The sequence below is a fragment of the Bufo bufo genome, chromosome 9, assembly GCF_905171765.1.
Source record: "Bufo bufo chromosome 9, aBufBuf1.1, whole genome shotgun sequence".
Lineage (NCBI taxonomy): Eukaryota > Metazoa > Chordata > Amphibia > Anura > Bufonidae > Bufo > Bufo bufo.
In genome coordinates this window covers 141,854,126-141,876,226 of record NC_053397.1, presented here as the reverse complement: position 1 = coordinate 141,876,226, position 22,101 = coordinate 141,854,126, and the positions used below count along the sequence as shown (strand labels likewise).

At 43.1% G+C, this 22,101-nt stretch overlaps 1 protein-coding gene across 1 annotated transcript in view; it reads right to left on the bottom strand.

Moving 5' to 3' along the window:
• Positions 1-393: 393 nt before the first annotated feature.
• Positions 394-22,101, bottom strand: part of L3MBTL2 (L3MBTL histone methyl-lysine binding protein 2) — an 837,765-nt gene continuing 816,057 nt past the window's right edge. Inside the window, exon 17 of the mRNA XM_040406869.1 lies at positions 394-791. Coding sequence (XP_040262803.1) covers positions 694-791 — 98 coding nt within the window. The 3' untranslated portion in view covers positions 394-693. The remainder of the gene's footprint in view (positions 792-22,101) is intronic.

Here is a 22,101-nt window from a genome sequence, read left to right as displayed (position 1 = left end):
AGTGGCCTTCCATCTCCTGATACCGCACGGCTGAGGGTTTTCCCCATCCTCAGCCATGACAGTCACATGACCCTCTTCCTATTGAAAAAACAAAAGTTGGATTCAAAATGGCCAACTTCAAAATGGCCGCCATGGTCACCACCCATCTTGAAAAGTTTCCCCCCTCACATATACTAATGTGCCACAAACAGGAAGTTAATATCACCAACCATTCCCATTTTATTAAGGTGTATCCATATAAATGGCCCACCCTGTACAACTGAGAAATGCATGGTATCTTCAAGGTAAGAGTTCAGAAAATGGAATCAGCACCTATTAGACATTTGTCATTTAACTTCGATATGCTTACAATGTCTTGATGGGAATACCTCTTAACAATTTTGTTGTGGCCTAGGGATTGGTTCAATATGTGGTCCTCAAGCCAGAAAAGGCTGTACACTCCTGCAATAGAAGATTTGTAGCAGAGACTTCCTGCTGGCTACGAATGCACAGGAGGCAGAGCACAGGGTTCTGTTGTAGTATTTTCTCAGTCATTTTAGAAGTGTGCAGCATGGGCATCTGCATTGCTGAAGCTTAGGAAAGAGAAGGAATTTGCTAATTTATTAAATGGCAAAAATAAATCTTATTGCAAATATGTCAGCATAATTATAAATGGAGTAAAATGTAAGCTTTAATTGGACAAAACCATAGCTGTTATTTTTCCACTCCTTGATCTCCACGTTTGCAGCTTGTATCTTCATATACAAATGGGTCAATTGGTTCCGGTTCCTCTTTTTCTTGTACAGAAGTTACTACAAATAAATAAAAAATCCCCTTTATTTCTGCTTGTAACAAAAAAGGAAATATTTAGTTCTAAAATAACACAGGAATCACATTATAACCACATAAATGGTAATATCATAAATGTCTGACAGATACAGGTTCCCTACCTAGGTCTAGATTGAGGATCACCCGACCCTCATGCAACTTGGTCGCATCCAGGTGAAGAACTTATAGTGAGGTGGCTGAACATATGTGCATCTCTGTCTATTCACTTCTATGGCAAATATAGAAACAGTTGAGTGCTTTTGCTCAACTGCTTTCATAACGTCCATAAAAGTAATATACGAACAGTCAACCCTCCATTCATTCATTCTTCACTTGGATGCGGCAGCTGGTGGCCGCCTCAGTGAGACAGGTGTCGAGGGACCATTGTTCTAGATATAGGTGCAGGTCACAGAGGTGGGAACCCTCAAATGTTATAGACTTGGATGTTTAGCTGTATCTTCAAAGGAGCAAAGTTTCAAAGCAGCAGTAGAAGAAAGATGAAGAACATGCAACAAGCACTCTTGATCAATTTCATTATGAATTCTAAAACATGAACATAAATCTGGTAAGCTAGAACAAGAAGTTATGTTCATGTTTAACCACCTCAGCGCCCCTAGCTTAAACACCCTTAATGACCAGGCCACTTTTTACACTTCTGCACTACACTACTTTCACCGTTTATTGCTCGGTCATGCAACTTACCACCCAAATGAATTTTACCTCCTTTTCTTCTCACTAATAGAGCTTTCATTTGGTGGTATTTCATTGCTGCTGACATTTTTACTTTTTTTGTTATTAATCAAAATTTAACGAAATTTTTGCAAAAAAATGACATTTTTCACTTTCAGTTGTAAAATTTTTCAAAAGAAACGACATCCATATATAAATTTTTCTCAAAATTTATTGTTCTACATGTCTTTGATAAAAAAAAAATGTTTGGGTAAAAAAAAAAAATGGTTTGGGTAAAAGTTATAGCGTTTACAAACTATGGTACAAAAATGTGAATTTCCACTTTTTGAAGCAGCTCTGACTTTCTGAGCACCTGTCATGTTTCCTGAGGTTCTACAATGGCTAGACAGTACAAACACCCCACAAATGACCCCATTTTGGAAAGTAGACACCCTAAGGTATTCGCTGATGGGCATAGTGAGTTCATAGAACTTTTTATTTTTTGTCACAAGTTAGCGGAAAATGATGATTTTATTTTTTTCCTGTCAAAGTTTCATATTCCACTAACTTGTGACAAAAAATAAAAACTTCCATGAATTCACTATGCCCATCACAAAATACCTTGGGGTGTCTTCTTTCCAAAATGGGGTTACTTGTGGGGTAGTTATACTGCCCTGGCATTCTAGGGGCCCTAATGTGTGGTAAGTAGTTTGAAATCAAAATGTGTAAAAAATGACCTGTGAAATCCTAAAGGTGCTCTTTGGAATGTGGGCCCCTTTGCCCACCTAGGCTGCAAAAAAGTGTCACACATCTGGTATCGCCGTACTCAGGTGAAGTTGGGCAATGTGTTTTGGGGTGTCATTTTACATATACCCATGCTGGGTGAGATAAATATCTCGGCAAAATACAACTTTTCCCATTTTATAATACAAAGTTGGCATTTGACCGAGATATTTCTCTCACCCAGCATGGGTATATGTAAAATGACACCCCAAAACACATTGCCCAACTTCTCCCGAGTACAGTGATACCAGATGTGTGACACTTTTTCGCAGCCTAGATGCGCAAAGGGGCCCATATTCCTTTTAGGAGGGCATTTTGAGACATTTGGATCCCAGACTTCTTCTCACGCTTTAGGGCCCCTAAAATGCCAGGGCAGTATAAATACCCCACATGTGACCCCATTTTGGAAAGAAGACACCCCAAGGTATTCAATGAGGGGCATGGCGAGTTCATATAAAAAAAAAATTTTTGCTACAAGTTAGCGGAAATTGATTTTTTTTTGTTTTTTTCTCACAAAGTCTCCCTTTCCGCTAACTTGGGACAAAAATTTCAATCTTTCATGGACTCAATATGCCCCTCAGTGAATACCTTGGGGTGACTTCTTTCCAAAATGGGGTCATTTGTGGGGTGTTTGTACTGCCCTGGCATTTGAGAGTCTCCGCAATCATTACATGTAAGGCCAGCATTAGGAGTTTCTGCTATTCTCCTTATATTGAGCATACGGGTAATGAGCTTTTTTTTTTTTTGTTCAGCCTTTGGGCTGAAAGAAAAAATGAACGGCACAGATTTCTTCATTCGCATCGATCAATGTGGATGAAAAAATCTCTGTCAAAAAAAAAAAGGAGGGGAAAGGCGTCTGCCAGGACATAGGAGCTCCGCCCAACATCCATACCCACTTAGCTCGTATGCCCTGGCAAACCCGATTTCTCCATTCACATCAATCGATGTGGATGAATAAATCATTGTCGGGATTTTTTATTTTTTATTTTATATACAAAGTGTTTGCCAAAGTATATGAACACCACCGCCTCCTCAGCTCATATGCCTCGGCAAACGTATCTTTTACTGCAGAGGAGAAATCTCGTCTTGCAGCGCCGCATACACCGACTTTTGTGTAATCTGACAGCAGCGCAATGCTTCTGTCAGAATGCACATCGGTGCTGCAGCTAGTCGATCGGTTGGTCCACCTGGAAGGTAAAAAAAACAAAACAAAAAAGAAAAAACCAGGCCGCAACGCAATAAATTTATTAACTTTATAATAACATTTGAACGGAACATATAAACTTTATTTAACTTTTTGAACTGAACTTTAACTTTTTTGCTTACCGGTGTTTTTTTGTTTCTTTTTAACCTTTATAGGACAAACCTCTCCTTCCCCATGGGACAATGTGCAAAGCGCAAATCGCCCAAAGATGTGGCGAAGTACATTATGCACTTTATCCCAGGTGGAAGGAGAGGTTTGCAGCAGCTGTGAGTGAAAGGGCCCTAATAGCCCTGTGTGATGCAATCCCTATGCTAAGTGTACCTGTGTGTGGTACTTTCGGAAACACTCCCCTAAGCATAGGGCAGGGTGGTCAGGGCAGTCAGGACAGAAATAGCGGGTGTCACGCCTTATTCCACTCCTGCTACAGACACGACATCTTTTTCGGGGTGACGGTTGGCTTGAGGTACCAGCAACAACATTGGGGAAATGTCGCTGGTGTAGACAGCTCACTACACTGGTGGTTGGGGCCACGGAACCTCCTGGATACAGGAGGTTCGCGATGATCTCTTCCTGAAATTTGAGGAAGGATCCTGTTCTCCCAGCCTTACTGTAGAGAACAAAACTATTGTACATCGCCAATTGAATCAAATATACAGACACCTTCTTATACCAGCGTCTGGTGCGTCGGGAAACTAAATAGGGAGCCAACATCTGGTCATTGAAGTCCACCCCTCCCATGAGCGCATTATAGTCGTGGACTGAGAGGGGCTTTTCAATGACACTGGTTGCCCGTTCAATTTGTATTGTCGTGTCTGCGTGAATGGAGGAGAGCATGTAAACGTCACGCTTGTCTCTCCATTTCACCGCGAGCAGTTCTTCGTTACACAAGGCAGCCCTCTCCCCCCTTGTAAGACGGGTGGTAACGAGCCGTTGGGGGAAGCCCCGGCGACTAGGTCGCACGGTGCCACAGCAGCCAATCTGTTCTAGGAACAAATGCCTGAAGAGGGGCACACTTGTATAAAAAATTGTCCACATAAAGATGGTACCCCTTGCCAAATAAGGGTGACACCAAGTCCCAGACTGTCTTCCCACTGCTCCCCAGGTAGTCAGGGCAACCGACCGGCTCCAGGGTCTGATCTTTTCCCTCATAGATCCGAAATTTGTGGGTATAGCCTGTGGCCCTTTCACAGAGCTTATACAATTTGACCCCATACCGGGCACGTTTGCTTGGGATGTATTGTTTGAAGCCAAGGCGCCCGGTAAAATGTATAAGGGACTCGTCTACGCAGATGTTTTGCTCAGGGGTATACAAATCTGCAAATTTGTTGTTGAAGTGGTCTATGAGGGGCCGAATTTTGTGGAGCCGGTCAAAAGCTGGGTGGCATCTGGGACGGGAGGTGGTGTTGTCGCTAAAGTGCAGGAAACGCAGGATGGCCTCAAATCGTGCCCTGGACATAGCAGCAGAGAACATGGGCATGTGATGAATTGGGTTTGTGGACCAATATGACCGCAATTCATGCTTTTTGGTTAGACCCATGTTGAGGAGAAGGCCCAGAAAAAAATTTAATTCGGAAACTTGGACTGGTTTCCACCGGAAAGGCTGGGCATAATAGCTTCCCGGGTTGGCGGCTATAAATTGAGTGGCATACCGATTTGTTTCTGCCACGACTAAGTCCAAGAGCTCCGCAGTCAAGAACAGCTCAAAAAATCCCAGTGCCGAACCGATCTGAGCTGTCTCAACCCGAACTCCAGACTGGGCGGTGAAAGGGGGAACTACAGGTGCGGCTGAAGTTGGGGACTGCCAATGAGGGTTTGCCAGCACCTCAGGGACTCTAGGGGCTCTACCGGCCTGTCTGTGCGGTGGCTGCGACGGGGTAACTATTGCACGTGCCACCGTACCAGCTTTAACTGCCCTTCTGGTGCTCGCCACTTCACCATGTTGTACGGCAGTGCTGGTACTAGGTCAGGGAGGGCTGCGCTGCTGGTGTATGCCTCACCACGTAATCCGACAGCGCCAGCCCCACTCTGCTGCTCTTGAAGCGGATCCTGCGCAACCTGTGGTCTAGCAACAAGGGGCCGGGTACACCTGGTGCTATCAGGGACCTCAATCTCCTCGTCCGAACTTTGGGTCAGACTGCCACTGCTTTCTACAGGTTCATATTCTGACCCGCTAGATTCGTCAGATGAAGGTTCCCATTCCTCATCCGACTGGGTCAGAAGCCTGTAGGCCTCTTCAGATGAATACCCCCTGTTTGACATTTGGACTACTAAATTTAGGGGTATTCCCTGATAGCGAAGTACCGGAGGCTGCTGCGATTGATAAAAAATATCAAAACTGATTTTTTTAGTGCCGCAGCGCTTGTAAGTGGTTGTGCAGTGATAAAAAAATAATAATAATTTTGTCACTGCGGCGGGCGGGCGTGGGTGAACGCACGTGTGGGCGACCGATCAGGCCTGATCGGGCAAACACTGCGTTTTGGGTGGAGGGCGAACTAAGGTGACACTAATACTATTATAGATCTGACTGTGATCAGTTTTGATCACTTACAGATACTATAAAAGTACAAATGCTGATTAGCGATACGCTAATCAGCGAATCAGTGACTGCGGTGCGGTGGGCTGGGCGCTAACTGACGCTAACTACCTAACCAAGGGGCCTAAACTATCCTAAAACCTAACAGTCAATACTAGTGAAAAAAAAAGTGACAGTTTACACTGATCACTTTTTTCCCTTTCACTAGTGATTGACAGGGGTGATCAAGGGGTTAATTGGGGGGTGATGGGGGGTGATCTGGGGGCTAAGTGTGGTGGGTACTCACTGTGATGTGTGCTCCTCTGCTGGGACCAACCGACCAAAAGGACCAGCAGAGGAGCAGAGAAGCCATTTAACACCTTATATTTATAAATATAAGGTGTTAGATGGCTTGTGATTCGATTTTTTAAAAATCAGCAACCTGCCAGCGACGATCATTGGCTGGCAGGTTGCTGACGAAATACTCCTCTAACTTTTGCCGGCCCGCGATGCGCATGCGCGGGCCGGCTTTGAGCGAAATCTCGCGTCTCGCGAGATGACGCGTATATGCGTGACTCTGCCTGCAGCTGCCGCCTCCGGAACGCGATCCTGCGTTAGGCGGTCCAGAGGCGGTTAAAGAAGTTCTCTGGGAATTAAGAAAATGAAAATAGTTAAATATTACTTTATAATAAGTATATTCTCAAATACCTTTCATTATTTATAATTGCTCGTTTTGTCTGGGGAGCATTCATCAGGGGAAACAAAATGGCCGCTGTCCCATTAGTTCACACAAAACCTGTCCTGATCACACATGAGGACACGTTACTTTACAACACTTAGGTAAAGAGCTGCCTCATCCCCCTCTCTACTTGTCAAGGATTATGATCCTGAATACAGATGATAAGAACTTTAGCTGAATCTCTGGGGAATTTAGTTCATGAGGAGACAAGTACAGAGAGGATGGACAGGACAAACTGTGGTAATGTGTTCAGGGGCGTAACTAGAAGTGACTGGGCCCCACAGCAAATATTTGTAAGGGCCCCTCCAGCGCGCTTCGCACCTCCCTCCTCCTGTGTAAACCCCACTCCTTTGGCACAGTGTAGCAGTATACTGTATATTGTGTGGCACGGTGTATGCTATATGTGTATAACAAACATATTTCATATGAAAACTTACAGTTACTTAGCCCTTGGGGATCTCGGACGCCACTTCAACACTTGGCCGGGGGCTCGGCGGAGCTGATGTGCTTTATCCTAATGAGAAATATTTCATAATAAGGATTTGGAGAAGGGGCAGAGGGATAGCAGAGCAGGGAGAGGCTGGTGCTGCTACTAGGGGGTCATACCATTGGGGAGTAATAAAGCCCACTATAATGCCCCCCCAGTAGTAATAATTCTCCTTATAATGTGACAGTGCAAAAATACCCCCTTGTAATGCCCCAGTTGAGCTAATGTCCCCATAGTGCCCCCATAATGTGTCAGTATAAAATACCCCTATATAGTGCCGCCAGTAAATTCCCCCATAGTGCTCCTCTCCCCCCTTCCTGCTAGTGCCCCCCATAATGTACCAGTATAAAATGCCCCATATATAGTGCCCCAGTAGATGCCCCTCAGTGTCCGGCCTCTGATAGGCTGCCGGCCTAGTGTCCCCCATAATGCCCCCCAATAATGTGCCAGTAAGTGTCCCCATAGATGCCCCCCCATCATGTGCCAGTATCAAGTGCCTCTCTCCTCCCCCCCACATGTCCCAGTATCATAGTGCCATCTCCCCCCAATGTGCCAGTATCAAGTGCCTCTCTCCTTCCCACCCCCCATGTGCCAGTATCATAGTGCCAAACCCCCCCATGTGCCAGTGTCAAGTGCCTCTCTCTTCCCCCCATGTCCCAGTATCATAGTGCCATCTCCCCCCCCAAAAAGTGGCAGTATCAAGTGCCTCTCCCCCCCATGTGCCAGTATCATAGTGCCAAACCCACCCATGTGCCAGTATCAAGTGCCAACCCCCCCCCACATGCCAGTATCAAGTGCCTCTCTCTTCCCCCCCATGTTCCAGTATCATAGTGCCATCTCCCCCCCAAAAAAGTGCCAGTATCAAGTGCCTCTCTCCCCCCATGTGCCAGTATCAAGTGCCAACCCCACCACATGCCAGTATCAAGTGCCTCTCTCCCTCCCCCCCATGTGCCAGTATCAGGTGCCTCTCTCCCCCCCATGTGCCAGTATCAGGTGCCTCTCCCCCCCATGTGCCAGTATCAGGTGCCAACCCCCCCTCCCCCCCAGGTGCCAGTATCAAGTGCCTCTCTCCTTACCCCCATGTCCCAGTATCATAGTGCCATCTCCCCCCCACACGAAAAAGTGCCAGTATCAAGTGCCTCTCTCCCTCCCCCCCATGTGCCAGTATCAGGTGCCTCTCTCCCCCCATGTGCCAGTATCAGGTGCCAACCCTCCCTCCCCCCCAGGTGCCAGTATCAGGTGCCAACCCCTCTCCCCCCCATGTGCCACTATCGGGTGCCTCTCCCCCCCAGGTGCCAGTATCAGGTGCCAACCCCCCTCCCCCATGTGCCAGTATCAAGTGCCTCCCGCTCCCCCAATGGCAGTAACAGTCGGGTATTAAAAAAAAATAATAAACACTTCTACTTACCTCCATGTTAACGATGCAGCCTCTTCCTGTGTCCCGCCCTGTATTGTGTCCCGCTTGTATTTCAGAAAAGTTTCTGCTGGGATTCGAACCCACGACCTTCTGTATCAGAGGCAAAGCACTTAACCACAAGACCATAAGAGCTGCCTTGCTGCTGACCGAAAAAATATGAGACTTCTACTGTTATAGCTGGCTAAGTGTACATCTATACACATGACAGCTGCTCATACAGGGAGTGCAGAATTATTAGGCAAGTTGTATTTTTGAGGATTAATTTTATTATTGAACAACAACCATGTTCTCAATGAACCCAAAAAACTCATTAATATCAAAGCTGAATATTTTTGGAAGTAGTTTTTAGTTTGTTTTTAGTTTTAGCTATTTTAGGGGGATATCTGTGTGTGCAGGTGACTATTACTGTGCATAATTATTAGGCAACTTAACAAAAAACAAATATATACCCATTTCAATTATTTATTTTTACCAGTGAAACCAATATAACATCTCAACATTCACAAATATACATTTCTGACATTCAAAAACAAAACAAAAACAAATCAGTGACCAATATAGCCACCTTTCTTTGCAAGGACACTCAAAAGCCTGCCATCCATGGATTCTGTCAGTGTTTTGATCTGTTCACCATCAACATTGCGTGCAGCAGCAACCACAGCCTCCCAGACACTGTTCAGAGAGGTGTACTGTTTTCCCTCCTTGTAAATCTCACATTTTATGATGGACCACAGGTTCTCAATGGGGTTCAGATCAGGTGAACAAGGAGGCCATGTCATTAGATTTTCTTCTTTTATACCCTTTCTTGCCAGCCACGCTGTGGAGTACTTGGACGCGTGTGATGGAGCATTGTCCTGCATGAAAATCATGTTTTTCTTGAAGGATGCAGACTTCTTCCTGTACCACTGCTTGAAGAAGGTGTCTTCCAGAAACTGGCAGTAGGACTGGGAGTTGAGCTTGACTCCATCCTCAACCCGAAAAGGCCCCACAAGCTCATCTTTGATGATACCAGCCCAAACCAGTACTCCACCTCCACCTTGCTGGCGTCTGAGTCGTACTGGAGCTCTCTGCCCTTTACCAATCCAGCCATGGGCCCATCCATCTGGCCCATCAAGACTCACTCTCATTTCATCAGTCCATAAAACCTTAGAAAAATCAGTCTTGAGATATTTCTTGGCCCAGTCTTGACGTTTCAGCTTGTGTGTCTTGTTCAGTGGTGGTCGTCTTTCAGCCTTTCTTACCTTGGCCATGTCTCTGAGTATTGCACACCTTGTGCTTTTGGGCACTCCAGTGATGTTGCAGCTCTGAAATATGGCCAAACTGGTGGCAAGTGGCATCTTGGCAGCTGCACGCTTGACTTTTCTCAGTTCATGGGCAGTTATTTTGCGCCTTGGTTTTTCCACACGCTTCTTGCGACCCTGTTGACTATTTTGAATGAAACGCTTGATTGTTCGATGATCACGCTTCAGAAGCTTTGCAATTTTAAGAGTGCTGCATCCCTCTGCAAGATCTCACTATTTTTGACTTTTCTGAGCCTGTCAAGTCCTTCTTTTGACCCATTTTGCCAAAGGAAAGGAAGTTGCCTAATAATTATGCACACCTAATATAGGGTGTTGATGTCATTAGACCACACCCCTTCTCATTACAGAGATGCACATCACCTAATATGCTTAATTGGTAGTAGGCTTTCGAGCCTATACAGCTTGGAGTAAGACAACATGCATAAAGAGGATGATGTGGTCAAAATACTCATTTGCCTAATAATTCTGCACTCCCTGTATATAGAGATATAGCAGAGCTGAGTGTGCTGGGACAGCTGTCATATAGAGATATAGGAGTGCTGGGTGTGTTGGGGCAGCTGTCATGTGTATAGATGTACACTTAGCCAGCTATAACAGTAGAAGTCTCAGGAGACTTTAGGACACAGTAAGATTAGATCACATTAGCGAGTGGGCCTGGTCAGCCGCCGCTGCTGCTGTGAAGGGGCCCTGAACAGTAAGACAAGAATCGATATTTAACTAACTTGAAAATAAACTGTCACACACGGCGCCGGGCCCGAAGCAGCTGCTTCCCCGGTAGTTACGCCACTGAATGTGTTGCTGTGGCAATGAAGACTGTAAACAAGTGCTGCTGCTAATTAGCCACACCTCACCTTCCTCTCATTTCTCTTCATCTCTATTCCCACAGAGATTCACCTGTATTCAGGATCATGATTCCTGACAAGCAGAGCAGAGGGGATGATGACGCAGCACTATGGCTCATTGTGGTGAAGTAACTTGTCCGGATGTGTGATTATGACAGGTTTTGTGTGTACTAATAGGATGGAAGCCATTTTATTTCTCCTAATGATTGCTCCCCAGACAAAACAAGCCATTCTAAGTAATGAAAGGTATTTGTGAATATATTTATTCTAAAATAACATTTAAGTATTTTCATTTTTTTTTTTATTCCCGGAGAACCCCTTTAAGGAATGCTCTTTTTATAATGTCCGCTTTCAATTTATTCATGCATTTCTAGGAGGAATAATAGAAACGACACAATACAGAGTTTTAGAACCACATGCAAACCTTATGGAATCAAGACAATTAGATAATTGTTAGCAATACATAAATCAAAGATATTACACAAAAGACTGTTTGGTTAATAGCAGAACATTCTAGCTCTGTCACACACCTTACCGCTTGGTGACATCCACCATACATCTATGGCAGGTGTTGGGGCTTTAACGCCCCCCTGATTAGGGTTTGTTCAAGCAAGGACAATACTGTTTTGAACAAACCCTGTTTGAACCATGAGACTGCAGAGGGGGGGTGGGGGGGGGGGCAGCTTCTGATGGCTATTTCTTAGATTCCAAGATATAGTTGTTAGAAATAGGTCTCAGTGAGAGCTGCATACATTTGCATCTCTATATGACATCTAGCACCTTGATCCCAGTCTTGTTTCAAAGTTTAAATTGTCTGCAGCCTGAGATACAGTATTCCAGGTATTCAGCTAGCTGTGAACTCAGCAAGGGTGGATGAGCGGTATGCCAGTAGGAGACATGCTGACAGGCTACAGGGAAAAGAGTACAGAATTAGATCCTCATTTTTCTGCATAACAGTATGTGACCCCCATCATGAACTTCTTAACCCCTCCATCATTTAGAGAGCATTTTCTCTGATTGTCAATTTTTTTTTTTTAAGTGAGATGAGTGCTTACTCATCTAATCAACCCTCTGCACCTAATTAGGATTTTCATTGATGCCACATTCCAGACAATTACCAATGTCTGGATCACAAATATCAATAAAGTTTATATTTTACATGTCGCTATCCTGTCCATACCTGATGAGTGTAAAATACACAGACTGTTTTTCTGAAGATAGCTGCTACATGCTATAATAATACATTTTGAAATTTTTTATATATCTATAAAAAATATTTATGAGAGGAAAAAAAAAAACATTTTTGTCCACTGACTTTTTCCATTAATAAACATTTACAAATAGTTTTAAAAAACAGACCAGTGTAGCAAACCAGAGTATTTTTGATCTGATGCCATTATTTGGAGAAGTATGAGGTTGTTGTAGCTCCTTATTTTTTTAGCAAACCATAGTAAGATGAGATATTGCAAAAAGCTGCATAGCGCAAAGGGGGAGGTGGGGGGAGGGGGGTCACTGAAAAAGCTGTAGAGGAAGTATTTTTCTTGGCTTTTTGGTTATTTACTTCTCCATAAGAGGGCATTCTATAAGGCTGGGAATACGCTGCGATCTTGGCATCAACAAACACTACATGACTATATATCACTATGTAACTGTCACGCTTCAGTGTGGGAGGGAAACACCATACCGAGCATAGGAGGGAAGGGGGAAAGAGGGAGAACTAGGGAAGGAAGATGGACACCTCCTAGTGAAAACCCTAACCAAAATCCTGACTGACTACCGGTATGAACAGACCCCAAAGGTAGGTTAGTTCATATGCAGGGATACCTAGAGTCCTATCTAGTCTTATAGAACCCTATTACTAATGGCAGGAACAAGACTACCTGTTCCTCCAAAAGGAAGGACAAACAGGAGTGTACTTCAGGCCCAATACAAACAATAGGGAAATGCAACACTCAGAATCCAAACAAAATACAATAGGGAAAGGAAAGACTTAACTTCAAAGAGGCAATGGAAGCACCAGGAACTCAGCCGAGATCCAACCACAAACAAACCACAGGCACAGAAGCTATAAACCACGCAGCATAGTGGGAGAAGTAACTATAAATAAGGAAGGTTAAATGACCACATAAGCAACACCTGGAGGCAAGGGGTGTGGCCATTATCAGAAAAAAACACAGACACCTACTGATCCAAAGGAAAACCTGTCAGATCAAACCATGCATTGCCAGTCTCACAGATCTCCTGCCACTCACTGTCGCAGGGACGTCCATATGTCTCAGTACGTCCGTGACAGTAACAGTGCAGCCATCGAACTAAGATCACAAGTTGCGCGTCCCCAGAATCACAAAAAAAACCAAAAACATTTTTACTAGTGTAAAATTGCCAGATATTTTGGGTTTGGAAAAGTGGCAACCCTACGTAAGTAACATCCTTAATGACCCATACTATAAACTTGAAAGGGTTGTGCCATAATAAACCATCCACTATACATGGGATAGAGAATAAGTGCTTGATCGGTGGGGGTCCAACCACTAAGGCCACCGATGGTCACTACAATGGGGACCCATTTTCCCCCATTTGAATAGAGACACACATGCATGTTCACCCCTTCATTCAACTCTATGGGACTACTGGAAATAGCGGAGCACTTTAGTAGGGGATGTATAGTGTATAGACTAAGCAGCAGCGCCACATCCCCTTCAAACAGCTGATCAGCAAGGTTGCCGGGGGTCATATAGTTGTAAGTGTTTCCAAGACGACAATAGATGTTCCAGGGAGGAAAGATAACATGTTTTATTAGTCCGATATAGTTGAGATGGCACTTTAGGGATGTGGAATTCCAGGTATGATATACTGTATATGATGGTTGCCATTTAAATAAAAAGGGGGAGGACCATCTAGGTTTCGTCTACCCTTTGAGGATTCCCTTTGAATACAGAGGAAAAAAGCAGTCTGGTGTGAAGTTGTTTTGGGGCAGCACTTATACAAGCAGACAAGTGTGTGTTTGTATTAAGTGTGTGACTTTAGATTGAGTATCTGAGAGCCTGCTAAATTATTAAGTGTGCATTGCTGAGTGGCTGTGCCTGACTTTATTGTACTCTGTACCAAGTTTATACAAAGTCACAGCAGTGTAGTATAGTTTAGACACTGTGACTTGCTTTTGCTGCCAGGTTTACTGCATAGCATCTGATAGTATAGTGTCATTATTTTTACATAGTAACATAGTTTATAAGGCTTAAAAAAAGAGATCTGTCCATCCAGTTCAGCCTGTTATCCTGCAAGTTGATCCAGAGGAAGGCAAAAAAAAAGCTCTTTCTTCTCCAGTGTGTTGCACAAGTACTGTAAGTAATTAGGGTGTGGCTATTTAATTAGGATAAGTTAAATAGCCAGTCTTGAGGGCAGCTCAATCCTTTGTATCCAGAGGAAAAAAAAGCAGTCTGGTGTGAAGTTGTTTTGGAGAAGCCCCTATACAAGCAGAAAAAACCCAAAAGTTTGTGAGCGTTCACGTGTTTGATTTCCAGTGTATATTTGTATTAAGTGTGTGACTTTAGATTAAGTGACTTGAGGTTCAGGGACTTTAGGGGTCTACACTAAATCAGTTGCTTATCACTACACTGTATTGTATTTTTCTGTGTAATCCCCATTAGTATGTGTTGCTTTATTGACAGCGCAGTCCAGTGCACATCTTGTCTAATGTATGCAGTCCTGCAACAGCCATTTGAGGGTCCATATCTTTGTTCAAAATGTGAAGAAATTACTTGTTTGGAATCACACATCATATATCTAAACGAGCGAGTTTCAAAACTGAGAGGCATTGGCAATTTGGAAAAGAGTTTGATGCTCACTGAGCAGGTACTCTATGGGGGAGGGTGGTAGCATAGAGGCTCAGGAAAGTGATGTACGTAGCTAAATAACATTTAGAAAGCGGGGTAGAGGGAAGAGTGCCAGAGAGGCTAGCCTTGATCTAACACACCCCAACTAGTTTGCAAGGTTGGCAGATGAGGAGGATGTCAGTTCAGGGAGAGCACTGCTGAAGCCAGACACTTCCTCTGCCAGTCAGGGGAATGTCGGCTCCAGTAAGCAGGTGACCAGGAGAGCAGGGCAGACCAGATAGGTGCTGGTAGTGGGAGACTCAATTATTACGGGTTCAGATAGGGATATCTGTCACAAAGACTGGGATCATCGAACAGTGTGTTGTCTTCCTGGCGCACGAGCTCAACACATCACGGATTGGGTTGACAGATTAATGGTAGGGGCTGGCAAAGATCCAGCAGTCATGCTCCATATTGGAACCAATGACAAAGTTAGAGGTAGGTAGAGCGTCCTTAAAAATGATTTTATGGATTCAGGTCACAAGCTTAGGGCAAGGACCTCAAAGTTAGTGTTTTCTGAAATACTAACTGTACCATGAGCCACACAAGAAAGACAGCGGCAGATTAGGGAGGTCAACAAATGGCTCAAGAACTGGTGTAGGAAAGAGGGGTTTGTGTTCCTGGAGAACTGAGGCAACTCTTTTGTCGTCTAAAGGCTCTATCGTAGGGATGGGCTGCACCTCAATGAGGAAGGGGCAGCTGTTTTGGGAGATAAGATGGCTAAAAGGTTGGAGTAGAGTTTAAATAAGGGACTGGGGGGGGGGTAATTACATTACAGGAGGTGAAGATAGTGCAGATAGAGACCTGAGGCGAGGTAATGGAACTGGGGGAGGAATGGAAGGAGGGACTAGAACAGTTCAGAGGGAAAGGTGTAGGGTAAAAAATATACATAAACCTCTCAATTGTATGTACATTAATGCCAGAAGCCTCACTAATAAAACTGGTGAACTGGAATTAGTGATGTGTGAGAAAGACTAGGACATAGTGGGAATAACTGAGGCATGGCTGGATGATAGCTATGACTGGGCAGTTAACGTACAGATTTACAGTCTGTTTAGAAAGGATTGTTAAAACCGGAGAGGGGGAGGGTTTGATTTATATAAAGTCTTGTCCAAAGCCCATACTCCGGGAACATATAAGTGAGGGACATGAACATGTGGAGTCACTGTGGGTAGAAATACATGGAGGCAAAAACAATAATAAAATACTAATAGGAGTTTATTATAAACCACCTAATATACCAGAGTTCACAGAAAATCTGCTACTAAATGAAATAGACGAGGTAGCAAATCATGAGGTCATTACGATAGGGGACTTCAACTACCCAGACATAGACTGGGAAACTAAAACCTGTAGAACTTATAAAAGAAACAGGTTCTTGGCAATAACCAAAGACAATTACCTTTCCCAACTGGTTCAGGACCCAAATAGAGGGACGGCCATACTGGACTTAGTATTAACCAAAATACCTAACAGAACAACATATGTGCAGGTTGGGGGACACCAGGGAAATAGTGACCATAAAATACTAAACTTCCAATTGTCATTAACAAGAGTGTTTCTTCAGGGAAGAACAAAAATAGCAAAGGTTAGCCAACTACAGCCACAAAATGAGATATTTTTAAAATGCATCCTAAAATCTAATTGTGAGAGGTACATACCTTATGGGAATAAAAGGGTAAGGAACAAAAAAAAAACAATGTGGATAAAATAGAATTGTAAAGAAAGCAATAAATGACAAAAAGAAAGCATTTCAATCACTAAAACAGGAGGGTAGTAGAAAAAAATAGAATATGTAAAAGACAAATAAAATCAGCCAAACTAGAAACAGAGAGATTTATTGCCAGAGAGTAAAACTAACCCTAAAATGTTCTTCAATTATATAAAGGGTAAAAATATAAATCTGAAGGTGTCGGCCCTTTACAGAGTGATGAGGGGGGAGTTGCAGAGAGTGATGAGGAGAAAGCAAAGCTATTAAATATTTTTTTCTCTACTGTATTTCTCCCCTGTATTTAACCACCTCAGCTCCCCTAGCTTAAACCCCCTTAATGACCAGATCACTTTTTACAATTCTACACTACTTTCACGGTTTATTGCTCGGACATACAACTTACCACCCAAATTAATTTTACCTCCTTTTCTTCTCACTAATAGAGGTTTCATTTGGTGGTATTTAATTGCTGCTGACATTTTTACATTTTTTGTTATTAATCGAAATTGACCAAATTTTTTTTTCAAAAAAATGACATTTTTCACTTTCAGTTGTAAAATTTTTCCAAAAAAAAACTACATTTCTATATAAATTTTTCTCTAAATTTATTGTTCTACATGTCTTTAATAACAAAAAATGCAATAAGTATATATTTATTGGTTTGCGCAAAAGTTATAGCATTTACAAACTATGGTACAAAAATGTGAATTTCCGCATTTCGAAGCAGCTCTGACTTTCTGAGCACCTGTCATGTTTCCTGAGGTTCTACAATGCCCAGTAAAAACACCCCACAAATGACCCCATTTCGGAAAGTAGACACCCTAAGGTATTCGATGATGGGCATAGTGAGTTCATAGAAGTTTTTATTTTTTGTCACAAGTTAGCGGAAAATGATGATTTTTATTTTTTTTATTTATTTTTTCTTACAAAGTCTCATATTCCACTAACTTGTGACAAAAAATAAAAACTTCCATGAACTCACTATGCCCATCACAAAATACCTTGGGGTGTCTTCTTTCCAAAATGGGTCACTTGTGGGGTAGTTATACTGCCCTGGCATTTTAGGGGACCTAAAGCGTGAGAAGAAGTCTGGAATCCAAATGCCTAAAAAATGCCCTGTGAAATCCTAAAGGTGCTCTTTAGAATTTGGGCCCCTTTGGGCACCTAGGCTGCAAAAAAGTGTCACACATGTGGTATCACCGTACTCAGAAGAAGTAGGGCAATGTGTTTTGGGGTGTATTTTTACATATACCCATGCTGGGTGAGAGATATATCTCTCTACAAGTCAACTTTTCCCATTTTTTTTTATACAAAGTTGTCATTTTAGAGAGATATTTCTCTCACCCAGCATGGGGATATGTAAAAAGACACCCCAAAACACATTGCCCAACTTCTCAAAAAAATGGGAAAAGTTGACTTTTACAGAGATATTTCTCTCACCCAGCATGGGTATATGTAAAAATACACCCCAAACCACATTGCCCTACTTCTCCTGAGTATGGCGATACCGCATGTGTGACACTTTTTTGCAGCTTAGGTGCGCAAAGGTGCCCAAATTCCAAAGAGTATCTTTACGATTTCACAGGGCATTTTTTATGCATTTGGATTCCAGACTTCTTCTCACGCTTTAGGGCCCCTAAAATGCCAGGGCAGTATAAATACCCCACAAGTGACCCCATTTTGGAAAGAAGACACCCCAAGGTATTCCGTGAGGGGTATGGTGAGTTCATGTAAAAAAAATAATTTTGTCACAAGTTAGTGGAATATGAGACTTTGTAAGAAAAAAAAAAAAAAATCATAATTTTCCGCTAACTTGTGCCAAAAAAAAAAAATATTCTAGGAACTCACGATGCCCCTCACAGAATACCTTGGGGTGTCTTCTTTCCAAAATGGGGTCACTTGTGGGGTATTTATACTGCCCTGGCATTTTAGGGGACCTAAAGCGTGAGAAGTAATTTGGAATCCAAATGCGTAAAAAATGCCCTGTGAAATCCTAAAGGTGCTCTTTAGAATTTGGGCCCCTTTGCGCACCTAGGCTGCAAAAAAGTGTCACACATTGCCCGGATACGCAAAACACATACGGACGTCTGAATGGAGCCTTACAGGGGGGTGATCAATGACCGGGGGGTGATCAGGGAGTCTAATATGGGGTGATCAGGGGTTAATAAGTGGCAGGGGGGGTGTGTAGTGTAGTGGTGTTTGGTGCTACTTTACAGAGCTGCCTGTGTCCTCTGGTGGTCGATCCAAGCAAAAGGGACCACCAGAGGACCAGGTAGCAGGTATATTAGACGCTGTTAACAAAACAGCATCTAATATACCTTTCAGGGGTTAAAAAAATCGGATCTACAGCCTGCCAGCAAATGATCGCCGCTGGCAGGCTGTAGATGAGCTCGTTTACCTGCAGTTCCTGTGAACACGCGCTCCTGTGTGCGTGCGTTCACAGGAAATCTCGCGTCTCGCGAGATGACACGCCGGCGCGTCAAGGAGGAATGAATCGACCGCCTCCGGAACGCAATCCTGCGTTTGGTGGTCCGGAGGCGGTTAATGTCAGATGAAATGCAGAATGTAAAAGTAAATTCCCCATTAAAAGTGCCCTGTCTGACCCAGGAAAAAGTACAGCGGCATCTTAAAAACATTAAAATAGACAAATCGCCGGCACCAGATGGCATACACAAGAGAATTAAAGGGGTTGTCCGACTTATGAAAAAAAATATATAGCACTGTAAATCTGATGGGCAGCAATATATAACTAAGCTAAGCAAGTTTTAGGCAAAAAAATATATATTTCCTCATGTCCCTGGTTCTCTTCTGGCCCTTTGTTTACCTGTAATAACAACAATGTCAGGCTTTCCTCATGAATATTTGTGCCCCTCCCCCTGCTCTGCAAAGGGAGCGAATACAAGTGCTGCCCTGAGTGACATGTCTGCCTGCTGGGAGACTCAGCAACATGTTGTATTTGTAGGGCTAAAAGTCCCAGCTGTACAATACAAGGACACTGATACACACAGGATCTTCCCCTTATCTGTTCTTGTGCAAAGCTCTGCAGAACTCCTCTGTCAGCTCCTGTGCCAAGCATTTGTCTCCTCACTGCCTGCAGCTACTCAGTAAAGCCTTCAGTCCTGAGTCTGTGCAGCTGAAGGGGTTAAGGTTTTTCCTCATGAATCCAGAGAGAGAGAGAAAGAGATCAGTGCAGGTGTCGTGGGCAGCACAGTGACATCTCAGAGTACAGGCACATATCTTCTCTCTCGGGCTTGTGCACGAAACATCATCAGAGTAGGGAGAGAAGCTGACATCACAGCTGGAGATACGCCTATTTTGGTCACCTCACCTCCCCAAAAAATGAATAAGAAGTATTCAAAAAGTCATACGTACCCAAAACAGTATAAAAAAATTACAGCATACTCCACAAAGTTATGGGTGTTCGAATATAGCAATGCAAAGATATATTTTTTTTCCTAAAGAAAACTACTTTATTTTTAAGGTAGTTGCAATATTGAAAGGGGCACTGTACTTTTAGGAAAACTTTTGACATTTCATAGCAACATATTGTATTGACATTGTATTGCTTTGCTGGAAGATCCCATCTGACCCAGGGAAGAAAATCAGCATGTATGGGTAGGTATCTGTGAGGATGGATTCATAAGAGTGGCTAAGAGTGCCTTCCAGATGGATGACAGGCCAGAGAACACCACAAATAAATTCCCCAGACCATAATGCTGCCAGCACCAGCTTGTGTTCTTCCATCAATGGTTGCAGGGTGTTTGTTCTCTGAGGTTTCTTACCTGACATGTCCATCAGTTCAATGAAGCAGAAAACATGACTCATTGGAGAAGGCAACCCTCTGCCAATCAGCAAAGTTCCAAATCTGATACTGTCACAAAAATTTAAGCCTTTTCTACTTATGCAATTTTGTTACCAGAGGTGCAGTGATCATTCGTCTGCTTCTGAGCCCCATACACAGTAGGGTTCACTGAACTGTTGTTTTAGACACATGTCTTGTAGCCCCTTGGTTCATTTTGGCAGTGGTCCTCCCTAGTTTAACTTGATGTTCACATCAATGGCATTTGGTGCTCCACAGTTTTTACGTAATTTATTAGCAATGATGCCATTTGTCCACTCACAATACACTATCACAACATCAGCAAGTGAACCGTTTACAAACTGCTCAGTCTCAAAAATACTGCCTTCCTTGGTCCGAAGGCCAATAAGCACTTTTTGCAACTCTAATAAGTCACTCCTTTCACCAATGACAGCAATGAGGGATAATTGTGCAGATAGCCTATGGTACACCTTATATACTAACCAATCCAGCTCAAGCCATGTGACTTCCTTCATAAGCTACGTGCTGCCGACATTGAAAATAGGAAGTGGTCATAATAATGTGACTCAACTGTGTATTAGCAATAAGGGAGAGATTCATGGAATAGAGGAATCTGCTTGAAAGGACTTCTCAACCTGTCCAGGTTTTTACTGACAACTAAAATCTCGCTTTTATAAGATCAACCAGGAGACTGTCTGGCAGACAATCTAATTGGTCTTTATTTTCTACAAGATTCAATTTGATTGTACCTACAGACCTGGATACCATAACAGGAAAGCAGGCACCTTGTTCAGCATGTTCTTTGAGATCTTGCAGGATTACAATCCTGAAACCACTATTCTAACTACAATGAACTTTGTGGGTGCAACTTTTTTGTTGAAATAAAACAGCTTATTAAAAATGATTAGAATGTAGATTCGTTCCTTGACAATAATCCCAAAGACATATAACATTTAACGTAGGAACTACCATCTTCTGAGGACATAAACACTATTTTAATATTTATCAATTGTCTTACCAAGGTGGCTCACTGCAGATTCATCTTAGAAGTTTTCCACCTACGGTACATGGTTTACTTGAAAATGTGGTTTATGACCGTATTGTCCAGTTTAGTTCTAAGTTCTGGGAGAGTTTTCGTACCACCTTGGAAATTTAAGTGAATTTATCTTCTGCCTTTTATTCGTGGTCTGCAAGAAGACATGGTTGACTTTCTTCCTAATGTGAAATTTGCTTATAGTGAATGGGGACTCGATGGTAACAGGGAGTGTCCAGCTATGCAAGATACAGTAATTCTGGTATCCTGCTCCTCTGCCAGAATGCCGGACAAAGATGTCAACTTAGACTAACTGTCTTGGAAAAAATTTGTAGCCAAAGATTGTTAAACATTGAGTCACGTGTAGGAGATTTAGGAGACGAGGTAGGACTCTCCAAAAGACACTTGAAAGTCAGGATGCCTGTGTCCAAACTGGGTTAGAAATTCATTAGACCATTTAAAAGTGTGGCTCTAATTAAACCTGTATGAGGATTCTCCCTGTTTTTCAACTCTTCTCAAGCCTTTGTAGAGAATACACTCCCAAGACATACCTTGCCTCCACCAGATCCAGTTACAGTTCACGGAGAACAAGAGTAAGTTCAAGAACGAATTCTGGATTCTGAAATTTTTCACAATCAACTGCAGTACTTGATGCAGTGGCAAGTATATTGTCCTGAAGATAATGCATGGAAACCTGTGAAATATCCATGCTCCACTACCCAGAAACGCCTGGGCAAGTACTGTCAAGAAGACACTTTTTGAGTGCCAGAAGCCATCTCAGGATCAGTTTAACTGATATGCAGGTTTCTATAGAAAATAAATGGATGCTAAAAGTGCATCCATTTTGTCAATTTTGTATTCCTGACAGTTTTCTTAACTAGAAGGTAAAGTGCAGAGGTCTGTG